General features: G+C 40.3%; 1 protein-coding gene across 6 annotated transcripts in view; it reads right to left on the bottom strand.

The window, feature by feature from the left end:
- The window catches only part of BTRC (beta-transducin repeat containing E3 ubiquitin protein ligase), a 122206-nt gene that overhangs the window by 22824 nt on the left and 74421 nt on the right, over positions 1–24961 (bottom strand). For all 6 annotated transcript variants that reach the window (XM_051799987.1, XM_051799984.1, XM_051799983.1 and 3 more), the window contains 2 exons: positions 6115–6346; positions 1375–1561 (listed from right to left, as the gene is read on the bottom strand). In XM_051799987.1, the coding sequence (XP_051655947.1) occupies positions 1375–1561; positions 6115–6346 (419 nt within the window). The remainder of the gene's footprint in view (positions 1–1374; positions 1562–6114; positions 6347–24961) is intronic.

The raw sequence follows: 24961 nt of genomic DNA, 5'->3' as shown, positions 1-24961 counted from the left end.
ATGGTGCACTGTCAAACAGGATGGCAACTGGGATCTTGCATGGAGTCTGTCCTAGATATGTCATTATTGAGCATTTTCATTAACGACAAAGAATGGAACAGGGAATGCATTTATTACCTGGCCAACGATAAAGTTGGGAGAAGCTACAGGCACTTTGAAGGTCAAGATTAAATTCATAATATTCCAGACAAAATGGAGAAATACCCAACAATAATAAATACTTCTTAATTCCTTTTCCAAGCAATGGCTCGGGAATCTCCATCAGTGAAGGTTTTTAAGAACAAGTTAAGACAAACATCTGAGATGACTGAAGAGAAACCTGGCTCTCCCTATGGGAAACAGGAGGGACTAAATGACCTCTCAAGGTCCTCTTAGGACTTACTGTGACCTCAACAATACAAAGAGAAAATGGAAGTCCTAGAGAGAATAAGGCACTAAAAGAAATGCAAAAGTTACCACTGCTGTGCTTGTGTTTATTTTACACTCTTTATAAACATTACACTATTGGAAGCAGATCAAAATAGTATTTATTTTTAAAGAATGTCTCATAATCCTGATTTACTTGCCTTTACTTCCTGAGACAAACAGTATAACAAAATTAACTATAGACCAGGAGTCTTTGTTTGCAACTCTGTATCTTTTTCTTTTTAATAGCAACCAAAATGCCTGAGCTGTCACTTTTATCTTGTTTATGAAATATTCATACCCAGTTTCCTTTCTGCCAACATCCTAGGGACACCCTTGGAAAAGAAAATTATGTATTAAAGGACATACCCCTGAGAGAGAAAGTTCTAATGAAATGTTAGCAGAGCAGCTTCAAACTTGAGTGAGACCTACACTGTAGTAAGGCTATTCCAGATGATTATTAACTAATCTATCTGCATTTCTTAAGTCCCCTATTCTCCGTGGTACATACCCTCAGCTTCCAGTTTGAAAATTAAACAGATATCTAATAGTGAAAATCTGCTGAGGAAAACAAACAGACCTATCAGGAGTCAACTAATTCATAGCACATGCTGCCCCACTGCCACCCCTAAAAAAGCTCTTCTGCTCTGAACTGCTGACCACTTTAGGGTTCCCCTGAGGCATACACAGCTTCTTAATTTGAACTGAATGACAGCTGGGTGTAAAAATCTCAGTCTGTATATCTCCCTTCTCACAGTGGGACAAGAGCATGATCAGATGAGGAAGGTGAGGGAAAAATCCCCCACGTTGCCTGCATAGCCAAATAATGCCCTAACTCCCCAACCCCTGATTTTTGATTCAAGGAACTGTCAGGTTTGGAACCAACATGATGTTTCAGTGTGCTAAATAACCGCACGGCACCTACTGTCCTGAATGGGGCCAAAGGAGGTGAAAATGCAGTTTCCTCACCATCCTCTCCTCTCTGACAACCCTCTCCACAGGGAGTCTGTCCTGACCATTCTCTCGATGAGCTTCTTCCACAGCATGCCGTCCGACGTCACCCGGTACCACTCCTTGCACACCAGCTCAGCAGCACACAACGATTTGGCATCCAGGTATGACAGAATGTTCTCAGCAATGTGATCCAATCCCCGAGCTGGGGGAGAACAGCAACAACAACAAAAGATTATTTGCTGGGCAGACATGGAGTTTAAAAGAATTCCCCTTGCTAGTACAAAGATACGTTCTCCTTCCATCTCCTCTTCTGCATGCAGAGCTGGACCAAATGCACAGAAGAGCATTTGAGGCTAAGTTCAGGAGTGAGCAGTGTTCTCCAACTTCCTTTGGATATAGCACAACAAGTCATTAAAAATAATAAAGAATCCAAGAAGTCATTCCAATCTATTTCGATGGGTTTTAGCACTAGGGGGATATTCTATGGATGGCATTTCCAACTCAGCAACGCAGCCCCCAAAATCTCTCTATATTAGGACCATTTCTCATCTCACTGCTACAGCTGTTCTCATGCTGCAACGGCTCAAAAGCTGTTTTTGCTAAAGCAGTAGCTTTTAAACGTAATGAAGAAAAAAATATATATTCCCAATGTGTGCCCTGAAGGGTAGTGGTACCTTTAGACATGGGGGAGGGAAGGATATGCAGATGCACAGGGATGTCAAGAGGGAACAAGAGGCTGTGTAAGGAAAAAGTGAAACAGGTTTGCTAGTTTCATTTATTTTGGAGGCTGAAGGAAAAATAAGCACCAAAATGATATAATTTGCAAATATTTTCCAGTGTGACTACCAAGACTGGCTCTACTTCAACATGGTTGGAGTGAAATGTAAAGCAATTGCCTGGTTAGCACCAAGCAGCTCAATGTAGCTGGGGCCAGGAAAGGTTATGCTGTATTTCTTAACTGGATGGATGTAATTAGTAAAAATGTGCCCTTACCAACTCAAATTTAATCATCAGTAAGACTTCAGGAAAATAAGATGCCTTTAAAATGAGAAGTTGCATAAACACAGCTTCTCTTGGAGGCTGTTTAATTCACGAGTGAGACATGCCACCAAGAGATTATCTCACTTCACAGGTCAAATTTCAGAGGCTTTGTGAAAGTTGTAGTTTAGGCTGCATTGTCCCTCAGGCATAATGTCCAGTCCAACCAAAAAGGAAGCATGGCAGATTGGTACTACATGCATTTTCCCTCTGATTCACATTTGAGACAAAGTTAAATACATGTTTTCTTGTTTTTAAAAGAACAGCCTCAAAGACTGCTTGTGACAGTGAAAGAAAAAGCAGTAAGTGCATTTTAATAGTCACATGTCTGTATTTCTGCAAACCCAAATTGGGTGTGACCAGCTGATTCTGATTAGAGTTCATGACACACAAATGGTCAAAGCTTTGTTTTCCTTAACCAAAAGATCTCACAATTATCTCCCAGTGCATGAAAACGAGAAAATTCAGCATGCCTACTCCTGCTGTTTTCAAAGAATCCAAATTGAGAATACACTTTGGGTGTGACATTCTGTCCATCATTTTATGCTTCAATCTGTACGTAGAAAAAGCATGTGAATGACACCATGCACAACCAGGGAGTGCAGAAAGAGGCCTGACATTTCTTATCTTTACAGATGCAAAATTAGATGTCAACCTGCAAAATAAAAGCTTCAGCAGCCTTTATTATGTATTCAATACGGAAAGATATGTACAACCACTATTTAAAATTCTGAAAAAAAAAATGAGTATCTGTAAATTTAGACTGACTGTACAGCAAACTGTGGAAAGAGAGATACATTTTACTGAACTTGAACTTGCAAGAATTCCACAATTTGGGAGGGTAGACGTGGAAATCATGTTGCCCTGCGTCTGCAGCCTGACACCTGCAGCTCTGAGCTCTCTCCATTGGGTGGAAACGGCTTATTTCACAGTCTGTGTTGCTTCCAGTGGGCCCTCAGACCCACCAGAACATTTACAAATGCATGCCTGTGTAGCATCCACACTGATGGCTTTAAGTCAGCAGTGTCACAGCAGGAATTTATTCTATGTGGAGAACAACTGGTGGTTTTCGGAAGCAGGACTACACTGTAAAAACCGGGCAAAGTAATCTTCACTCATGTGCCCTTCCTGGTTCATTAGTAGTTGTACTTTAGATCTTGCTGCAATGAGGTGCTATAACTATTTCCATGTCTGTTAGTCATCCTTTGCCATTGATATTAGACCCTTCACAGAGAAGGAACACTAATGTTTTGGCCTCTCCTCCTCACATTTATGATAAGTGGATGAGCAGAGCTATTTTGGCCTGGATGCAAACTCAATTTTATTATTTTGTTTCTTAGGAACAGCACAACTCACTGAGACATATATCTAACAAAGCACTGCTTCCTTAAAAAGACAAAACTATGCTCAAAGAAGTTTTTGCTAAATGAATGTGAAACACGATTAGCCCTTCAGGCCTCCACACCATCAAGAATGTTCCACTTATTTCACACATGAAATCCTTATCAAAATGACTTTCCTCATAAAAAATGTTAAACAGCTTGAAAATGCTAAGCAGAGGTCTTATTTTTCAGAAACTGAACAAACTTTGTTAAGTACACAGTTAAGCCGTATTTTTCAAACAACCTTAATTCTGTTCAAAGAACTGGGAAAATAATCTTAGCCAACTTTATACTAGTAAAACATGCTCATAATCTAAAACTACCATTAATTCTGGTCATTCTTTGGGACAGTGCTAGGAGGACAGAGATAAGATGCCTCATGATTTTGAAGCAGCTTTATTGTTTTATTCACTCAAGTGGGAGAGCAGGAGAAAAAATGAAGGAGTAAAAATGAAACCACAATACCGAACACTTGGGAATTTTAGAAAGCTAAAATATACTTATAGAGTATATATTTTTTTTATTATATGACTTAATGTAGAATTTTAGGTTCATCACTCTTTCCTAGGCAGCTTCTTACCTTTGGCCATTCTCTTTAGAAACCTGCCTATACTCAGGACATCCTGCACAGACTGCAGGATCTGTGCCAGTGTAATTCCTAGCCATTAATTTTCTCCCTTACAGCTATATTCACTAGGACATCTGCATTTCCAAATATGCAAATTGATGTACATACATTATTTACACACACACTTCCCACAACTATTAAAATACTCACAAATTAGCTGCCTGATTCCTATTTATTCTACATTCTGATATAGTAAAATTAGCTGCTTTCTGGGTAACTGTGAACAAACCACTAACAAATATGGTACATATGGACAGTAAATTTTGAATGTCTCTGGAAATATTTATAACATTTGCCCAAAATTTTCAGAAAAAAGCCTGTAGGTAGAAATTAGCAAGTGCAATGAGATGTGTTGGTTTGCTTTTACAGAGTTTCATGGAGAAAGTCCTGGAAAAATTGTGTATGTGATTATATGTATACTTCCTCTTTAAAAGTGGGGAAACCAATGCACTTTCAAAACACTTTCTATTTTTCTGAAAAAGAACAGCTCCACAAGTTATAATGCTGCTCTAAGTACATGAGATTATTGCCATTGGACTACTAAAAACTAACATAAAGCAGGTACTTAGCATAACTAAGATTTTTTTTTTAATGCTACAACAGCCATTTGATTACTGGGCACAATGAGCTTAAAATCCAATGAGTCTACCTATTTAACTTGATGGCAAAACTCTTGCAGCGCCTTTATGCTTTGTACAATTCTCAGTTAAACACAGTTTTTTCCATCTTTTAACCCTGAAATTTAAATTTCACGTTGAGAACTGCCTTCTGAAGAATAATCAATGACTGGATTGAACAAATTGCCAACAGTTCAGCAGTTCTTCGAAGGTATTCACAGAAGAAGCTCTTGGCAAGAAACTCCTCTCATCAATTAGCTATTTAGAGACAACACTTGTAGCACTTCTTGCTCAGGTCCATCCTGCTGAGGACCTATAGCATAGGAATGCTAATCTATTACCTATCTATCTATTTATCATCTAATAGTTTGAAAAAAACCAGCCAAAGATCCAGGAATTTCTGTCTGGTTCTGAAACTCTATCGCTGTATATATTTGATCTCCCATCGCCTCAGTTTTCCCATCTGTAAAATGGGGCCAATATAAAACTGCACGTACACTGCTTTATGTGTGCATTCTGTGAGATATGCCCAGTGCCACATCTGAGAACAGCTGGGATAATATTTTCAATGGAAAGCACTACAGAGATGTAAAAAATAGAACATTTCCATCTTTTGATCTTATGCCCTTTATTTTCTATTAGCAATAAACTCATAATCAAAGCAATGGATTCAGGAAATTATTTTACAAGGAAAGAGAGACAAAAAAAATATCTAAATATGAATGGGGAAAACCTTAGTTGAGCAACCAGGAAGAGTAGTAGTTTTAATTTTAAAAATTTTCGTTATTCATGCATCGTTATGGGCATTATGAGTACAACTACCTGCCCTGTGGCTTGTGATAACTATTGTTACAATATGTAGATGAGCTATCCCTTGCTCCTAGCCAAACCATGGTGGACTGTGCCTTGAGAGACAGCAGGAATACAAATTAAAATATTGCTAAATTTCATACTGGTATAGAGCCTTTCATTCAAAAGTTATCATCTATTTTGCAAACTGACCCTAGTGGAGACCTCTCCAGCAGGGTAGGCCAGAGTGGAATAGTTTTTTGAAAGACAAAGAACAAGTTCCCTGTGCCTGCAGAAATACCTGGCAGTGCAGTGATGAAGTCCCGCTGTAACATGGGTTTGAGGTATGAGTTTATATGTCCATGCTGGTAGTGACACATCTGGGAGATGAGGTGCTCCACAAACTCCACCTGGTCAGACTCGGACCACTGTTCAAAATACTTCACGCAGAGTTCCTTCTCCTTCTCATAGCTTGCAGACAACTTTCTTTGCTTGGGCACAATCATACTGGAAGTGCCATTGGCAAGTTTAGTCTGTAAACAGGGAGGAGAGAAACAACCCAAATCACATATATGAAAAGAAACTCAAGCAGTTTTACAGTATTTCAGGGGAAAGACAAGAGAAGGAAAAAAGCACTCTGATACACAAAGCTGGCCGGGACCACGTCTCCCCTTTGGTGCTGTCAGCTGGAGCGCAGCCACGGGAGCCGAGGCCCCTGCAGGACAATGCACCGGCTCATGCCAGAGCTGCACACAAAGGACTCTGGTTAGATGGGAAACCCCGAGCGGCAGTTTAACATACACACAGTTTTATTTATCATGTAGACAGTAAAACATATTTGGATTCCTAATCTACATTTACTGTTACTTCAAAGCACCAACAGAAAACTGTATTTGTACTCTGGTTTGGTTTTTTTTTTCCCTAAAGAATGGATTGCTGCTAAAATTCATAGGGAATGTGTGAAATGGATGAGAAAAAAATTGAATTACACCTCGAGAGGAAAGCCATCAAAAATACACCCTGCTATTTGGTATATACTTCTTTCATAGAATAAAATATTTTCAGCTTTCTGAGCACTGTTAATATCTTGTCAGAAGGAGTCAGCTCAAAGAAGAGTTTCAGGGACAAAACAAAACACTGACGTTTCAATTTACAACTTGATAGCAAGACATAATTCTGCTTTCTAAATGATTTAACTGGAAGAAAAGTGCACATTTTGCATTGCAAGGATATCTTTTGTCCAAGTAAGATTAACTGTTTGCTGGGAAATGAATTTTTGCTGTATCGGTCAAATAGTTTTTATTAAATGCTGAAAACATGAGATTTTTTCTCTTTCATTGCAACAGTTTACCACCAGACAGCATTATAATAACAGCCAATATTATTACATCATTTTTATTGACAAAATAAATTTAGAGGTTCTTTATTAATTATCAAATAATTAAAAATAAATTGCAGATATCAGAACACATAAAACACTGATGTAGGGATGCTGTGTTTCTGTTCTACAATAATTCCAAGCATCAACCTCACCAGGAGACTTCATTAAATTTAAAGGAAAAATGAGTCCCTAAATCTCCCTGCAAAGATATCTAATGAACTAAATGAAATGCAAGGATTAACTGATTTTACAGGAAAAGAAAAAAACAACAAAAAAAGCCTCTTTTCAGTAAGTGCCAAAGCAGCAGGCTATTTAGAGACCACAAAATCTAGCTACCAGTACTGGGTTTGGAATGCAGGAATTTCTCATTTCTCAGGAGTAAATAACTCCTGAACTTCAACACCTCTGAAGCCCAACCGCAATCCTGACTTTGGAACACCAAAAACCTCATAATTTGAAAATCTACTCAACCATATATATTTCATTTTCCAGAGAAAATGCACCTAAATAGTCTTTTTGACATTTCTAGCAGAGCTGGACAGACCCTTCTCTGATAGAAAAAGACAGTAATTAGCTGTGATTTTTAGCAACCATTTTTTTCAATTTCTGGATTATGATTTAAGTTTCTTTGAGAACATAGAACATTGTGATCACACCATCAGTGCTCAGTTCTGCAGCCCAATGTTTTCAACCTTACTTTTATCCCCGCTCCCCCCTGCAAATGTGTGGCTGTGGCTTTCTGTGTTCAGTAAGATCATGCAAGACAAGGACTATGAGTTACACTTTCATTCAGTTATCACATGGACAATACTGACTGCAAGCAAGTCACAGAGCAGCAGGAAAGAAAAACTCTCTCTCGGGCCAACTTTTTATATAGAGAAATCACTAAAGGGACTATGGGCATGAAGTCCTATTTGTAAAAGACTGGACTTTTTCTAGCAAAGTCCACAGTGGTCAACAGCCTGGCAAAAAATGATTACCAGTGGAGTGCACTGAACATCTGTGTCAAGCGATTCTGGTCATTTTTGGCAAAACAGACATCCCTGTAAAAATGCTGGATTAAGACAATGTTGCATCCCAAAAGCTTGATCTCATTTAATTTTTCATTTTGTTTGCTGTGCATCTCACAACACAGGGTGTCTCTACAAAGCATTTTTTAAAAACCTATACGTCTGCCTTTTAATTTGAGAGACCGTGAAGTCTGACTAACACACTGAGCCTGAGCAGAGTAGACAACTGATGTGCAAAGGCCACAAAGGTGCAGTTCCTTTTCTGGGGTGGCACCACGTTCTGGCCTTTCCTTGCCTTCTGAGCTCCCCTCTCCCAGCAGCCTTCAGCTTCCCAGTTACCTCTAAAGCATTGGTTTGGAGTATCAAACAGAAGTTGGAACATCTGCAGAAACAAGTGATGGCTTATGTGCGTCCAGATAGATGGACCCCAAGTGAACTCAGGCTTCTTTGATAGGAATAATGAGTAACAGAAGGAGTCCATTGACCAACACTTTTAACAGCTCTAGAAGTGAAACTCCAGGTTTATAATGTGGTTTTGCTAAGAAGAACACATGTTACAGTGTTTATGTCCGAACTGGTAGACATGGGAACACTGTATGTTTTAGGTTGATACTTTAGATGCATTATTACAATGCAACTTGAGACCTGCACCCTTGTCTGCTCTGGTTTCTCACCTAAAGGAGCGAGGACAAGCTCAGAGGCAGCCACAGTATGCCCAGCAGATCCTGTGGTCTATGCAAGCACGGGACCAAGAGGACAGGGCATGCCATGAAACACACCAGTTCTGCAGAGCAGAGACAGATAAACTGACTCCCAAATCACTCAAACTACAGTTTAGAACAAAAATTCCAGAATTTCAATTTGAAGATTCCTGAAAATCCACTGGCAGTTCAGTGAAAAAGGCCTGTTAGCAAAAAGAAGCATCAACAAAAACAATGACATCAAGCATCTGTATTATTAAATTGTCTACAGTCTCTCCTGGTACAGTAATCAGGCCTCACCTGAAAAACATAAAACCTGTTTCACGTGCCATCCATACTGCTAGGGTAAATATCCATCCAAATGCACTATATACAGTCGTGATTTTTATAAGCTTCACTTTCATATGTGGCAAAGAAGAATAACCACTGGTAGTCCATCATCTGGGAGGAAATTTGGGTATAGCAGAGCAAACTACTAATTTGGAACAGATTAAGCTTTACTGACTCCCTTTTCACAAAGCCCTGTACGTGAGGGCTGAGAGGTACCCCAGCTGGCTCTGGACACCATGACTCATCTGCAGCAACAGTAGAGATGTCCTCCTACAACCGTGATCCTGAGCTCATAAGCTGTGCCAGGAAACCCAGGGGATTGAGTGCCTCAGGTTGGTACTAGCTCAGGGATCTACGTACTATGCTCCACTGCAGCCCGTAATTACAAGACCGTTTCTCCAAATGGCTACATTTAACACAAAGCACATTTGTATGCCCAGTGAAGTAGAAGAGGACTAATATATGAAAGGACTTTAATCTAAATAATGGCTTGCAACTATAGGAAGGTGTAATATTTCAACACAGATACATAAAGACTGGAAAAATCTAGTGTTATGCATACAAAACGAAACAGCTATGGTATATCTCAGCTGTAACCCATATATGACAACAAAGGTTACTTTTGTTTTTGTTCAGTAGAGGGGACCAAGGAGCCTCCTAAAGCACAGAAAAACAAAGACAAGCACAGTTCTCTGATTGTAGTATAGCAATAGTGTTTACCCACCCATATGAGTGGTCACAACTTTTATATATTTTTAAAAAAACTCCATCGTATCCTCTAATCATAGAAGAGGACTCTGTTCAGGTACTTTCCAAAAGGTAGATGAATTTAGGTTACATCCCTTAAAAAAAAAAAAAGAGAGAGAAGTTGTCTCCTAGAATATCAAGAATGGCTTAAATGACCACTGCAAGGTTTGGGATCTTCTGAACCTTCAAGACATCTTCATGCTGAAGCTCTGAAAAGACCAAAAGATTAGAAACTACTGCAAATTTCAATTTCTCCCTAGACAAAAGGAAGGATCTTCCCTTCCACATTCCAGTACCGAAAGGCCATAGTGTGCTTCTCCCCTCCTTCTGGGACTCACTGGGACTACAGGCTCTGACACAGAGAGATGTCCTCCACTACTTCTCTGCAACTGCAGCATTTTACCTCCAACTGCTTGCACCACCCATTGTGGTTAAGTCACTGATCTAGACAGAGCCACCTTAACAGGAATTTGGATGGGTCTTAGTGAAGGGGAGGAAAAAAGAGGACATAATGTTTAATTATAAGAAATGATTGAAATAGGCACAGACATACCCCGGGTGCCTCTGCACTGCAGCAAGCTCTAAACTTGTTATCGTTAATGGTTTAAATTTCACTGTGCTAATCATTTCAGGACACAAGCCTTTCTTGATAATCTAATGAATTATTCCAACATCCTTCAGCAAAAAAAATCCTCCATGACAGCACTAATTACAAGACGTTTTCCCAGTGCTTATGTAAAATATGACAGAGCAGCAGCTTAGGGAATTGCAGAAAACTGCTTCTAATTTCCACTGAGAAACTGACAAACACCTCTCTTTCATCTCTCCCAGCTCTCAAGTAAGATTTAACTTTCTCATTTAGTTAATTACCGAGTGAGGATCATCATTTTCCCGGATCGGAGCGGCACAGAGCCTTTATCGTGTTAACTTGTGAACTTGATCGATGGCTGCTGCTAAAACTTAATAACTTCACCCCCTGGCAAATTGTAAGATAAATATAATAGGAGAAACTCTGACAGTAAAAACCTGCCAGAAATGAGCGCTGTGTTTATGTTTCTTTGCAGGCAGCAAAAAAACAACCGACAGCTTATTACTGGGTGCGTGTTACTTATATTTAAAAGACTCCAGGCAGTTAACTTTCTGCGTACTGTTCAAACTTTACTCAAAAGATAAAAGACACTGGGGAAAAAACCCAAGCAATGGGATGACAAAGAAAGGAACCATGGAGGTGTATGTACGTCCAGGGGCCGGGGCAAGGGGGGAAGATGGAAACTTCACAATGAAAGCAAAGCCACACTTGTCTATATCCTCAATATTCTTCAAGATGGACCACATAAAAAATGCCCACAACACATTCAAACATGAAACTAGTTTCACCAGCAGCAAAAGGTTGGGAATTCTGGAGCATGTTAGAAGCACGTGGGAAAAGCAGAGGGATTAAAAAGTACCAGTGCGGCCATGAGATGATTCGGTTTGATGCCCGTAAAAGCCTGCAGAGCAGCCCATAAAGCTGCTCTTAGCCAGAGAACCTCAGTTTGGTTGGCTTTTCCAAAGTTACTTGCATGGCCACGGGACTGCTTGCTACTGCCCATGGTGAATTACTACTCAATACCACTCTGATTTAGCAACATAATAAAAATGGTGAAACAGAGCTGAGAATGTATGCCAGGCTTCCATGCTAAAGGGCAGAGCTAGTTATTTGAGAATCCTGTTGGAAGGGTGTAGTTTGCATGGCCTAAAGGCAGTAACAGCATAATTAAGAGGATACAGGTTCAATTTATATGGCTGGTTTCTTCTTTTTTAGGCTTGTAATTACCAAATGCTGCAGAACTGGTTCCCAGACTGCCAAGACTAAGCAAAGAGGAAAGAAGTTCTTTGCAGCTCCTCACTGGCAGCTTCCTATAAAAGAACTCCTTTGCTTTGAGATCTGGGGGTGGTGAGGGGCTGTCTCACCATGAAGAGCAGGATCTCATGAGCCGTAGCACCTGAGACATGAATAGGGCAGCCAGCTCCTCATTCTTCTCCTTTGCAGGATGAATCTGTTTTTCCAGTGTTTGAGTTGACAGCAAGGCTACAATGCTAAGTCATTAAACAACTCACTCCATTTACTTTTATTTTAAAAGCCCAGTTTAGAATCTACCCATTTCTGCCCGCCTTCATCCCACATAACAGCCTCTGTGAGGTTAACCATGGGTTTAGCACATATTTGGACTTACTCGCTCAGTACTGAATTACTTTCCACGCTGCAAAGCTCACTGAAACATTGCAAAACGAACATAACCCAGAAGTAGATGATCATCAATCACATCTGAGAGTCAAAAAGAAAGCACCATGAAAGAAACCACAGCATTTTTACTGTTTATTTCCAAGAGAAAATCCAAAATACACATACTAAAATTAACAGTGCCCAAAGAACTAGCCATTTTGCCTGTCTGGGGCTTTAGGCTGCTTGTCCACATCTGGTTTCTAATCACACTGCAGAAAAACTTTGATAAGAAAGGATACATCAAGATAAAAGATCACTGGAATTATGCTGGACACAGCAGGCCAACCTGCTGCACTTCCTGAAATCCTGGGAGGGCAATAGTTTTCAGAGGTACCATCTAAGTACCTATGATATGGTATCAGCCTGGAGGGCACCTGGCTAAGGATAGATATTACCTCAGATACAGAAGAAAGGGAGAAGGCTGGCTTTGTTAAGGGCCAGAAAAAGCTGCAGACACCAGAGAAGTAACATGCTGAGTCTCTCTAGGCACTGGGGAGAGAGGACTGAGCTATGGGCACTTGCACATGGGCTATTCAAAGAGCAGCAATAATACTTGCTGGAGAAGCTGCTGCTCTCCCACACTGCTACACAGTAAACAGCAACAGGGAGAGGAGATTAAAAAACTATTCTTTTAAGCTAATACTTAATGTTTCAGACAAACTAATAAAGTTTAATTGTCTGGAATCTCATAGCTCTTACTGTAAACTTTCCTTTGATATAGGTCTCCCACCTAGATTTTAAGTGTTGACAAAAACCTCCAAAATAAAATTTCTCTGATGTCAGCAATGGATGTGAATTGGGAGTCCCTCTCCTCCTCCTCCCTTATCTCCACGTTGTCTTTGCAAATAACAAGTACTGATGAGAAATCTGCTTGCATCAGCACAGCACTGGCATATGTTACTTCCCCAAACTACGATCCCTGACCAAATGCATATCTAGACATATGGGGGGGGGAGGGCAAACACTATCACTCTCAAAGAGCTACATTTCAGAGCATACCTTCTACTAGCTGTGAGATGATCATACACAAATTTCAAAGCAGATCCTCCAGTAACAACAAATCACTTCCAGTGGAAACCACTAAGGGAAATGCCTTCTTCCTCGGAATGGTTACCAGAACCAGAGTTGAACTGCTGGGACGATTATGTGTTATTGCTGTTAATGGAGGGAAGGAATATGTGCATTATAACTTGGAGAACCAGTCTACTAAAATTACCAGGTAATGGCCGGTAGCAGCAAAGGGCTCATTTACGGCAGGGAAAGGTGTAAGTAAGCTATGCTCTAAGCAGCAGTTTCATAGTTTTCTGGAACAGTTGCTTCTGCTTTTAAAACATTCAAGCATGATCTACTGCCTGAGTGAAGTTACTCTTTATGGGTCTTACTGTTGATTTTCTTCTTGCTTCAAGTGCTCCCTTAATTCAGAGAGAAAAGCAGCCAGGAACAGGTAGTGGACTCAAGTGATTCAAAACATGGCTGAACAGTGAAGACTAGTACCACTGGGAACAACACACAAATAGATGGAAAGAATGACCGAAAAGACCTGTTATATGCTCTCAATAACACTATTGAGATTTTCAAATCACTTGGTTCTGCCTGTGTAAAGCTTTTGTCATCAGGAAATACAAGCCCTCCAAGACAGTTTACCCAGTATTACTTTCTATGTGTTTTTTCCTTGGAGGTGCATTTTGCTACCAACAACAGAGGGCACAAGCACATCAAACTACCTGGCTAAGGCAACATGAGTGATTCAGAACTGGAAGTTGTGAATATATATGCTGGATATCATACACCATTTCCCAGTACATGAGTATTACATATTTACGGGGATATTGGAGAGATGCAACAAACAAAAACCCAGTAGCATTCTGAAGAACCTCAAGATTCATGTATGTGTCTTGCTCTCATTGTAAATGTACTCCTTGGATCTGCCAGCAGAGTTGGCTACATGAGCACTCCCTAACCTATTTCAGTCAAAATAAGCTTGTTAGCAAAGACCTGCTATTTAAACTGTCTACTCTAAAACATCTCATCTTAACTGAAAGCAGGTTTGCAGTTTTGTTGACAGATCCTGGAGGGCAGCAACCTGCAGCAGCCAGGCGAAGGCTGAGTGGTATTCTTTTCCACCAGTACAGTTAGATCTAGTAAGAGGATATCTCATCAGCTCACACTGGTTGATACCAATATTACTGCTGTTAGCAGCCACCACAGAGATAGTTGAAATAGGACAAATCCATTAAATATTCTTGTACGGTGTTAAGTCAAAGCTGGTCAGTGGGCTGCATACAAAATCTTTGACAGAGTTTTCCCTGTAACCCCTATAAGATTATCCAATAACCCTCACTCACTAATGAGCATTGCCTTCTCAAGATGAGCTGTTCTGCCAACCTTTCAGTCAAATGTTACATTGCTGGCAAACTGGGTTGCTTCCCATAGAAGACCCCTAAGATTGCTAAGGAAGTTGGATGTGTTTGGCCTGGAGAAGACTGGGGGCTATCTACTAGCCTAAGGGAGGTTACAGAGGAAAGTGAGACAGAATTTTTTCAGAAAAGTGTGTAACAACAGGAAGAGAGGCAACAGGAACAAGCTATAGCAAGCAAACTCCGGGCATTAAGACTTTCAAAACATGAGTGGGCAAGATTCTGAGCAAAATGGAATGGCTGTGAAGGTAATCCTCCACTGAGTAGACAGGGGGACTGAAGACCTCCAGAAGTCCATGCTACCTAAAGTTTTCGATGACTTTATATCTTAAGATTGTGTTGGTCCATTCTTTCATTGGTGTCTGGCAAGAGATTCATGACCTGAGGAACAGATTCCAAAAGTACAAGGTAAGGACGTTCTTTAATGAATTCTCTATCTTCAGAAATTGCATTATGTTGGGATAGGCCAAACACTGTTGATAATGTGAAAGCACATGACAGAGGTAAGGCAGAAAATAGTATCCTCTGCAACAAGTGACCAGCTCTAACCATAACAGTGCTTCAGGAAGGCATATTCAGATTGACAGCTGAGCAGACTTTGTCCCTATCAGTTGACACTCAAACTGCACAATTCGGAAGCCCAAGTCACAGACGACCGCACTGGGTATTCCTCCTTGGCTCAGCGTTACACTGTCAATAATCTTACAAAAAAATCCCTCAAACTACATAAGGGAGGGAGCTTTCCAGTATTTCTCTTTCTATAGTAGACTCGATAAAAGTGGAATCGTTTGAATGTAGCACATAAGTAATATAAAACCCCCAGTAAATTGTGGCAAAACAGGACTGCTAACCTCACTTGGTCCTTCAACATACCGTGTTTTCCAAATATTGTTCTTTCACTCAAAGGCACGATTCTGCTATTCCTTTTAGTGAGTTTATTAATAAACAGTGCAAATAGTATCAATTCACCCACATTTCCCTTTCTACAAATACAAGCCAAGTTTTCTTCTTTTCATCCCATTTCTGAGAGTTACTTTCCCATCATATCAAGAATGTAATCAGTGTGGAGGACATGATATGAGAAATTTCTCCCATCCTCATGCACTGATGCATCTCATTGTAAATTTATCTAATAATCACCAACCCTTTCTATAACTTCCACTATAATAATTGGCTAAACATCTAAGAACCAATTACATGGTGAGTAAAGTAGCTTCTCCTTCCAACAGTTTTAAATGTATTCCCTTTCAAATATCATTAGGTCTTCTATTGTGAGAATTGTCCTCCTTCGAGAAAGGAAAGGACTACTCGACTTTATCATTGAATGCTATTTGTTGAACACCTCTGTGATACTTCTCACTTGTTTTCTGTATTTTTAGGTAGCTCACAATAGCCTGTATTAAATCTAATAATAGTATACTTGCAAACACATTACTTGCATCTTCTCATCTAGTAAGAGCAATTTGGGATCACACCTGGAAAAACCATATGTAACCTTCTGCAACAAAACAAAATTAAACGTCAAGAGAAGTCAACGCTTCCTACCACAGACCAAACTCTCAGATGCACCACTGACAGCCTGTTTCTCCGATCGAGGGGTTAGAGCTCCCTCTAGCACTCTCCAAACAGAAGAGCCATAGATGCTAAGCTGTGACTATCTGACCTCACCCAAAGCAGTATTGAGTGGTGTTGTTAGTAATTTTTATTTGATTTGCGTTTTGTAGTCACATGAGGAATTAAGAACACATCCACTAGTTTATCTGAAATTCAAGAGAAACGAGTGTCATGAGAAATTCCCTGTATAACTGATTAAAAATACTCAGATTGCTATAATTAACTGATCTCTATTTTAAAATGTAATTTAGGACAAGCTGAAGCATTATCATGTCAGCTGTGTGTACAATGTGAGATGTAGCAGGAAATTAAATGAAAAAGTTGTTGAAAATTTTCAATTTTCACGGTATAAAGAAGTCTTGCTACTTCACCCCCGCCTTTCAGCTGACAAACATCCCAACACATCTGACTGCAGTTGTGAATTACGTGTTTCTATTTCAGCATTAAATATTGAGTAACGCCGCTTAAGTAGAACTGAAAAGGTGTAACTCTGCTGAGTTCTGCACAACACCGAAGACAGAGAAACATCTCGTGCCAGAAAAAGTGTCAGCCCTTTTTAATCATAGGTTATTACTTATTAATTCTTGATAAACTGAAAGCTGGAAGTACAATGCAAAAATGAGAAAGGAAGATGGGAGCCAAGTCTTTAAAGTTTTACTCCTAACTCTCTGCCTTCCTGTGCTGCCATAGGCAAGTCACTCCATTTCACAAGCCTATCAGTTAAATAGATGTATCCTAACACACTTCCCACAGAGACAAAGCACTGCTTAATGCTGGGAATGGCTTTGGAGGCCTCTGCACCAAAGGTGCTTGAGTAGGGCAATGTCACAAGGTGACACCACATCACATAAGTGTAAACTTCACCTCAAGCACCAGCAAACAAATCTGTCACTTAAAACCAAAACAAACTAGACTTGTTAGTAAAGGCATGATCTCGACTTCACCAATTAGAAAAAATACAGCTGTACTAAGTGTTTCCACAGCTTTCCAAAGCTGAATCAAAAGTTGAGTGTGTTAAGAAAAAATTTCACCTGAAGTCTTCTCACACTGAGACACAGGACCCAGATATCATTCCAAAATCTATAAGATATGTCAGTAACTTGCTCCCTCCTGAAGATAAGCACCCTAGGGAGGGTGTGCTTTATTCAAGTTCCTTTACTCATCACAGCAATTTTGACGTGTAACCACCAGGGGACTTCTGAACGCTGCCTGACTTCAGAAGTTTGTGATTTTAATATTAGCATGTGACAGAGATGAGGAAATACAATAGGATGTGCTAGGCTATCCACAGCTATGTTTTATGGCTCTCACAAGTCCAGTAAGAAAGACTAGAAGTAACCAGACCCGAGTAGATGACAGAAGCACCTGACCAAAACTTCCCAACATCGCTCGCCAATGTCCCTCAGTCCCATCTGACAGTTGTCCTTGCCATTTTGGGCCCGAACTCTGTACACAGTCCTGCTGCTGCACCCAAATCCTGACACACAGACCCTCCTCCTGCCATATAGATGGCATCCAAGGCCATTCCTCTTATCCCCTTAAGAGGACGTGGAGAAAAGTGCTGGCAAAAACTTCCTTCTCTCCACATGTCTCGCATGTGGCGCAAGAGGATTACAGTCCGGTATCTGACCTGTACAGCAGCAATGAAAGGACATCTGAAGAGAAAGAAAGACCTCTGCAGCTGCAGATTTGTTAGTGATGCTGGCAGCCTTCAGCTGCGTGCCTCTCAGGCTGACACTGCAGTCCACCTGTTCTCCCCACACCTCCACATAGCTGTGGCTTGGATCCAAATGAGAGACAGGTAAGAAGTTGTGCTGACCGAACTGCAGTGAGACGTTATCAGCAGTTCCCCCTAAGTACATGCCCAAATAGTGAAACTTCTGAGATCTCTGATCACTTTTGTATATTAGAAGCAATATATCTCCCATCCTCTTTTAGGGAAACAGCTTGCAGCCCTTGTTTTTGTGTCTTTGTTACTTCCAAACTGTGTAACTTGATGAGGTCCTTGGTGTTATCTTAGGAGAGAAAGGCAGGCAGCAGCTAGGGCGAAATGTAGCCCTTCTCATGCAAAGCATTACATACTCTAAGTGGTGGCTTAGTTTCTGGGTGTATTTGGAGACCTAAAATTGCAAGGTAGATGTTCTGTATATGTAAATCTCCGGCAAAGCAGGTATCTAGCAGTGGAGCTTAACTGGAACTCATGAATTCAATACTGACCCTGCCCTGAGCAGAAGTTTGAACCTCCTGAGGTCTTTTCCAACCTAAGTGTTTCCAAACTCATTGTCAAAGCTCATATATACTTGCCAGGCTTTTGGAAAGAAAAGTCATTCAGATTTTGACTGAAGCCAAGTTATAGTTATCTGATGTTGATGCATTTCATTTATCATAAGTAAAATCTGAAAATATTTTTAAAAGATGCTGAATAGAGAATTTTTATAAGACTTTCCAACTCCAGGGTTCACAAGCCTTTCCTATTGTATCACTCGTTGCAACAACCAAATACCAAGTTCTTCAAGAGTACTGCAGATATAACTGTTCTCTGGCTTGACAATTTGAGAGCATGCAGTATTCAAGGGACCTGTTCAGACATCCAATCTTCATTTCAACTATTCAAAATTTTTCAAAAACTGTCAATATTGTTATGATGCATGTGTTTTTAAGAACTTCATCTGATTCCCTCCACAAATCATTGAATTCCAAACTTATCTTCACTTGTGACCTGAACCAGTCTCAAAACTCAGGTCTCAAACAACGAATTAATTGACTGTGAAGTCTAATCATCTGTAATCTCCTAAATCAAATCTTGAAATACCCCATTACAACCCACCTCAGAACTGTTTGGGATTACAAATTATGCTGCAGAACAGGGCTGACAGATCTAAATTAAGATGGTAGGAGAACAACCTGATTCAGCTCTGTAGTTCACACAATTTTGTAAAATCCAGTGACTTGAAAGAAAACAACAAATGCACATAATCGACATTAATTAAGCAACATTTTTATTACCTACAATCAAAGACCTATAAGGAAGGTTTACTTGTCAGAGTTTTCTTTGCTGAGAAATTACAAGTCTTAGTTAATTAACAATCTAATTTTTTGTAGTATAGTTAAGTGTTTTTCACTTTTATTTTCTTCTAAATGAATGTTAGTCTAAACACAAAAGCTATTCTTTAATGTGATAGAAGTGGGGTCAGAATAAACAACGTTGAAATATTTTAATCATCATGTATTTTAACTAAATTCTCAGTTTGTTGTCACTGTTATAAGGGTTTCATTTTGTGCTGAGAAGCAACAGGAGTTTCTCACACTTTAAGGCTATGAGAAGACAGTTAAATCTGAACCTGTGCACACATGTATAGGACAGACCTATCATATTTCACAAATTCAGAGCACCATGAAGGCAAGTTTGCCTGTTGGACATGGGACCCAAACAGTCTGGCTACCTGAGCTGAACAGATAAGGACTACTGGCCTGTCAAGATTCACTACTATAGTAAAATAAGTAATTGCTGCTACTTTGAATACTACTTTCAGGACTGTGAGAGCAACTACTTGGTTGCTCATTTTTAATTTTCCTCAGCAGTAAGGCTCAGCAACGTATACAGTGAGTACTGTTGTCTCCCACCAAGCTGCAGCCTTAACTAAGCCATCGGTTACAAGCAACAAGGGACTGCCTGCCTGCCTTGCTGAAGTTATCTTAGGTATGAGCTTCCACAGGCAGACTAATTCAAATCTATTTTTGTAAATTACAGATTGTGTTAAATATACATGAAGGAAAATATGGAACAGTTGCTTTTACTGCACAACATGAGTTATTTCCTATTCCAGGTTCCCTCTGAGAAAACTATAAATTCTGAAATCTGCCAATTAGTGGCAGTGACTACTGGTGATTCCGTATTCCAGTAAAGCAGTAGTATTGCTGAGTACTGCAAAGGGCAGAACAATGTTCCAGGAGAACTAAGGGACCATGATACCTGACAATAACAAGTTGGAGGATGCAGTGATTTGCCCAAGCTTCCTCTTCTTTTCAGAAAAATGCAGGTTGTGTCTCTGCTTTAAACAACAATTAAACCATAAGCTTTGCATCAGTCAGAAGAATTAGATCTTTACATGTATGTAAGACTGTCAGTAGCTGAAGTACAGTTTAGGGCAATAATTTGACAATTTCTGTCTCAGAGAGAGTGATCAGAAAAGTAAAGATGAATAAATTCCTCCTAGAAAACAAACTCCTCAACCACAAATGCTCAAACATCTTCCTAGTTTTTCTTCCATTTCTTAAATTATGCCACTCCTCAAGGACAATTTAGTTTGTCCTAATAAAACAAAGAGGATATGGCAGCTCTCTAAAAATATATGAGGATAAACATCAAAAAGGGAACAAGAACTACTAAAACAAAAGGAATAAACAACTCAAAGAACCAGTGGTATAATCTCTCTATGAATAAACTAGCTTGGAAACTCGGGAGAGGATTTCCAGTCATTAGAATAATTGGGTTCTGGAAACATCTGCTAATGGAAATAGAGTGGAAAAAAGATTGCAGATCAGCCCCTAACTGATTGTAAGATGAAAATCCATAAGCTCACTAAAGGGACAAAATAGTATCTGCAAGACAAGAGACTGGAACCCCTGAGGAACCTGTGAAGTCCCAGAAGGCAGAATCATTAAGATTAGAAAAGCCCTCCAAGATCATCCAGTCCAACTGTTAACCTAACATTGCCAAGTCCACCACTAAACCACGTCCCTAAATGCGACACGTACACACCTTTTAAATACCTCCCAGGTCTGTTACTCAACTTTCCTGGGCAGCCTGTTCCAATGCTCCAAAACCCTTTTGGCAAAAGAAATTCTCCTAATAACCAATGTAAACCTTCCCTGGCACAACTTGATGCTACTTCCTCTTGTCCTATCGCTTGTTACTTGGGAGAAGAGGCTGACACCCACCTCACTACAACCTCCTTTCAGGCAGCTGTAGACAGCAATAAAGTCTCCCCTTGAACCTCCTCCAGGCTAAACACCCCCAGCTCCCTCAGATGTTCCTCATATGACTTGTGCTCCAGATCCTTCATCAGCTTTGCTGCCCTTCTCTGGACTTGCTCCAGCACCTCAATGTCCTTCTTGTAGGGAGGGGCCCGAAAATGAACATGGGATGTGAAGTGCAGCCTCACCAGTGCCAGGTACACGGGGACAATCACTGCCCTGGTCCTGTTGGCTTAACTATTTCTAATACAAGTCAGGATGCCATTGGCCTCCTTGCCCACCTGGGCACACACTGGGTCATGTTTAACCAGTGTCAAACAGCACCCCCAGGTCCTTTTCTGCTGGGCCACTTTCCAGCCACTTTTCCCCCAGCCTGTGGTGCTGCAGGGGGTTGCTGTGACCCAAGTGCAGGACCTGGCACTTCACTTTATTGAACCTCATACCATTGGCCTCGGCCCATCAATCCCACCTGTCCCCACCTCTCTGCAGAGCCTTCCAACACTGCAGCAGATCAACACTCCCACCAAGTTAGTGTTGTCTGTGAACTTACTGAGGGTGCACTCAATCCCCCCATCCAGATCATCAATAAATATACTAAACAGAACTGGTCCCAGTATTGAGCCCTGAGGAACACCACCAGTAACTGGCCACCAGCTGAATTCAATTCCATTCACCAGCCACTCTTTGGGCATAGCCAGTTTCTCCAGGAGCATGCTGTGGGCATTGGTGTCAAAGGCTTTACTAAAGTCTATGTAGACACACCCACAGCCTTTCCCTCATCACAGAAGATCACATTGGTCAAGTAAGACTTGCCTTTTATAAACCCATGCTGACTGGGCCTGATCACTTGGTTGTCCTGTGTGTGTCACCCATGATGGCACTCGAGACAATCTGCACCATGACCTTCCCTGGCACCAAGGTCAGACTGACAGGCCTGTGGTTCCCTGGATCCTCCTTCCAGCCTTTCTTGTATGACTAACAGGAAAATGTCTTGTTCTGTAAGAGGACATTCAACCCCTTATAGCTCAGAGTATACTTTAGAAGGCACAGATGTAAACTTGTTGATGGTAATTGAGCAAACTGACTTTCAATGAGTAGAGAACATTGATGGGACTGTGGACTTCACTGTTAAATATACAAATGTGGAGCTTCATTCCTCTCTCATGAATGACTGGAAGAGCTGTCAATTTTCAGTCTGGTATGTTCCCACTGAGCTTGAGCATCCCTGAGATTTATGAAATGTACAACCTACAGCTTTCCACTATGTGCTAAAGAGCCAAGTTGCACATGACACACAGGAACACTAGTTATTCTGGTGTGGTTTTATCCACTGGTCTCACCTCCAGGAGACTCACAGGTAACTTCAGACTGCCCTGAGGCCATATTCATTATGTCTGTAGCTGGTTTCACAGGATATGCCTCGTGGTCTCCAATAATAAATGTATTACATGGGAATAGAGAATATCTCTTTTCATACCTTCACTGTCTCCAGGTAAACCCTCACAGTATCTGTGGGAAATCTTTAAGCTCTTCATTCATGTGATGTTTTGATGCTAGAAGAAGATATGATCCAGATGTGAGTAACACAAGTGACCTTAGAGTCCCTGCACTTTTTGCTGGAGGAGTTACCTTCAAGTCATTTACCACTGACTGGGAAGATCAGGCTGTGATCTGCTGGGCAGCAAGCTGTTTTAATGATGAACTCCACTGTCTCCAGGGACAACTGTCTACTGTTTTCACAATTAGAAGAAAAGCCACATGGCTGATTTCAACATGGTTGCTTGTGTCTTGTGTCTTTAACTGACCAGTCATCTGAGTACAGATTGCAATGGGTATCTGCCATTCTTGGGACTGCAAAGAGGGAAAAGTCAGACAGGTGCCAGCTGGAGCCTGGTATCACTCCAAATCAACTCTTATGACCATCAGGATCAAAACCTGCCCTGCCAGTCAACAGTAATTTAGTTTGAGAAAGAAGATGGAGGTAAGTGTCTCACCCCCAGACAATTTGAGTCACTTGAGGTCCCACATAAGATGAAGAGATTTTTAGCTCAGTATCAGAAAACTCTGAAGGAAAATGTGTTTCCACCCGAGGACAGGATTTGAAGCCTGTTGATCTGGTTTTTCATATTAGAAGGGATTCTACATGTCAGCACTTGATTCAAAGAGGTTACTAGGGTGATAAATACTCAGAAATAAAGGTAATTACGTATTTGAAAGTAAATTGAGGGCAAGACATCAAGTTCTCCAATGAGAACTGTTTTATTCTAATAAACATTATTGTAGGACATGAGACTGCCAACTCAACAGTACTGCTCCCGTTTTCCAACTGATAACTTATCTATGCAATGTATAAATTCACATTTCTCTTACCCCACCTTCATGGGAACTACAAGATATATTGTAGGAACTACTACTTCAATGTATGTATTAATTTCATTAGTACAGCTTAGGTTTTATAATCTCTTTAAAGACAAATTACATTCTGTAACAGTTTATAAGTAACTGTTTAGCATTAAACCCTTAATAGGTGAACTTACAAAATTATTTGTTTTTAAATAAACGTTCTCCTTCTCTTTTAATATTATTAACAAAATAAGTTTAATGTACTTACATTTTACAGATCAGATACCACGTTTCATTATCCAAGAAACAAAATTACTACATATCACATGTTGACTCATAGTGTGCATATGAGAAGGGGGCAGTTAAATTCAAACGAAAGCTCTGAATATTCCAAACTTTAAACTGTTTCACCTATAATAAATAGTACTGCATTAAGCAGAGAAGGATTTCTGGGGAAGAGTAATACTGATTATACATCTAGAAAAAACTTAAAAAACCTTTAGATATATGAGATTTGCTATTACTTTTCAAAAACACAAAAACCAAGTTAAATTCAGTCTGCAAATTACAGCCCAGTTTAACAAAGTTTTGTTTAGAAAATAAAAAAAGAGTGAGAGAAATTGTAAAGAAAATGTCACTGGTGTTCTTTCAACAGCTAGTAGACAGTTTGCTAGCCCTCACAGAGAAAAGAAAGAAATGTATACTTGGATTGAGTAAAATATAGATAGTTTACCTAGAGATAAGAACTTTCTAACATGTAATGCAAAGAGGATTGGTTTTGACTTCACTAACAGTATTCAGGAAGGCTTTCAGTGTGCTGGACAATGCATATATATTCTAGGAAGGGCACAGGTATAGGATCCACCAAGTCCAGCACTCTGCTCGGGACCATTGGGAACTTCTGTTACTTAAACACAGCCTGGTGTGTGCTTCATTCCTTGAGAGCTTGTTTCTAAAAATGTGTTTACTGGGGGCTCTTTGAAAGCTACAGAGTAGGGTAAAAGAGAGGGAAGGGTTCTGGGAAAATTTCTTTCTATATAGGTTCTAGTTACTTAACTATTTTCTTTATCTAGGCTGGCTTGTCTATACACCACACCCTGCAGCAGCATGTCCTGCAGCAGTTTGTACATGGATTCTGGGTAGCTTCCTCAAAGATGAAAGCTACCACTCTCCAGAGAGGAGTCTTAGCTGGGTAAGAATCTCTTTGTCTTAGCTGGGTAAGAATCTCTTTAGATCACACTCAACATGGCTGTAATGTCCTCAGAGCACACGTAACATTGTCTGAGAACCTGGCTGTGCATCAAAGCCTTTGTGGTGGCCTCAGGTCATCACTAGCAATACAGAAGTAGATATACTGCTCTA

This window comes from Manacus candei, unplaced genomic scaffold (genome assembly GCF_025592945.1).
Source record: "Manacus candei isolate 608988 ecotype Guabito, Panama unplaced genomic scaffold, ASM2559294v1 h1tg000050l, whole genome shotgun sequence".
Taxonomy (NCBI): Eukaryota; Metazoa; Chordata; class Aves; order Passeriformes; family Pipridae; genus Manacus; species Manacus candei.
The sequence above is the reverse complement of the archived record's forward strand: the minus strand, read 5'-3'. Positions and strand labels throughout refer to the sequence as shown.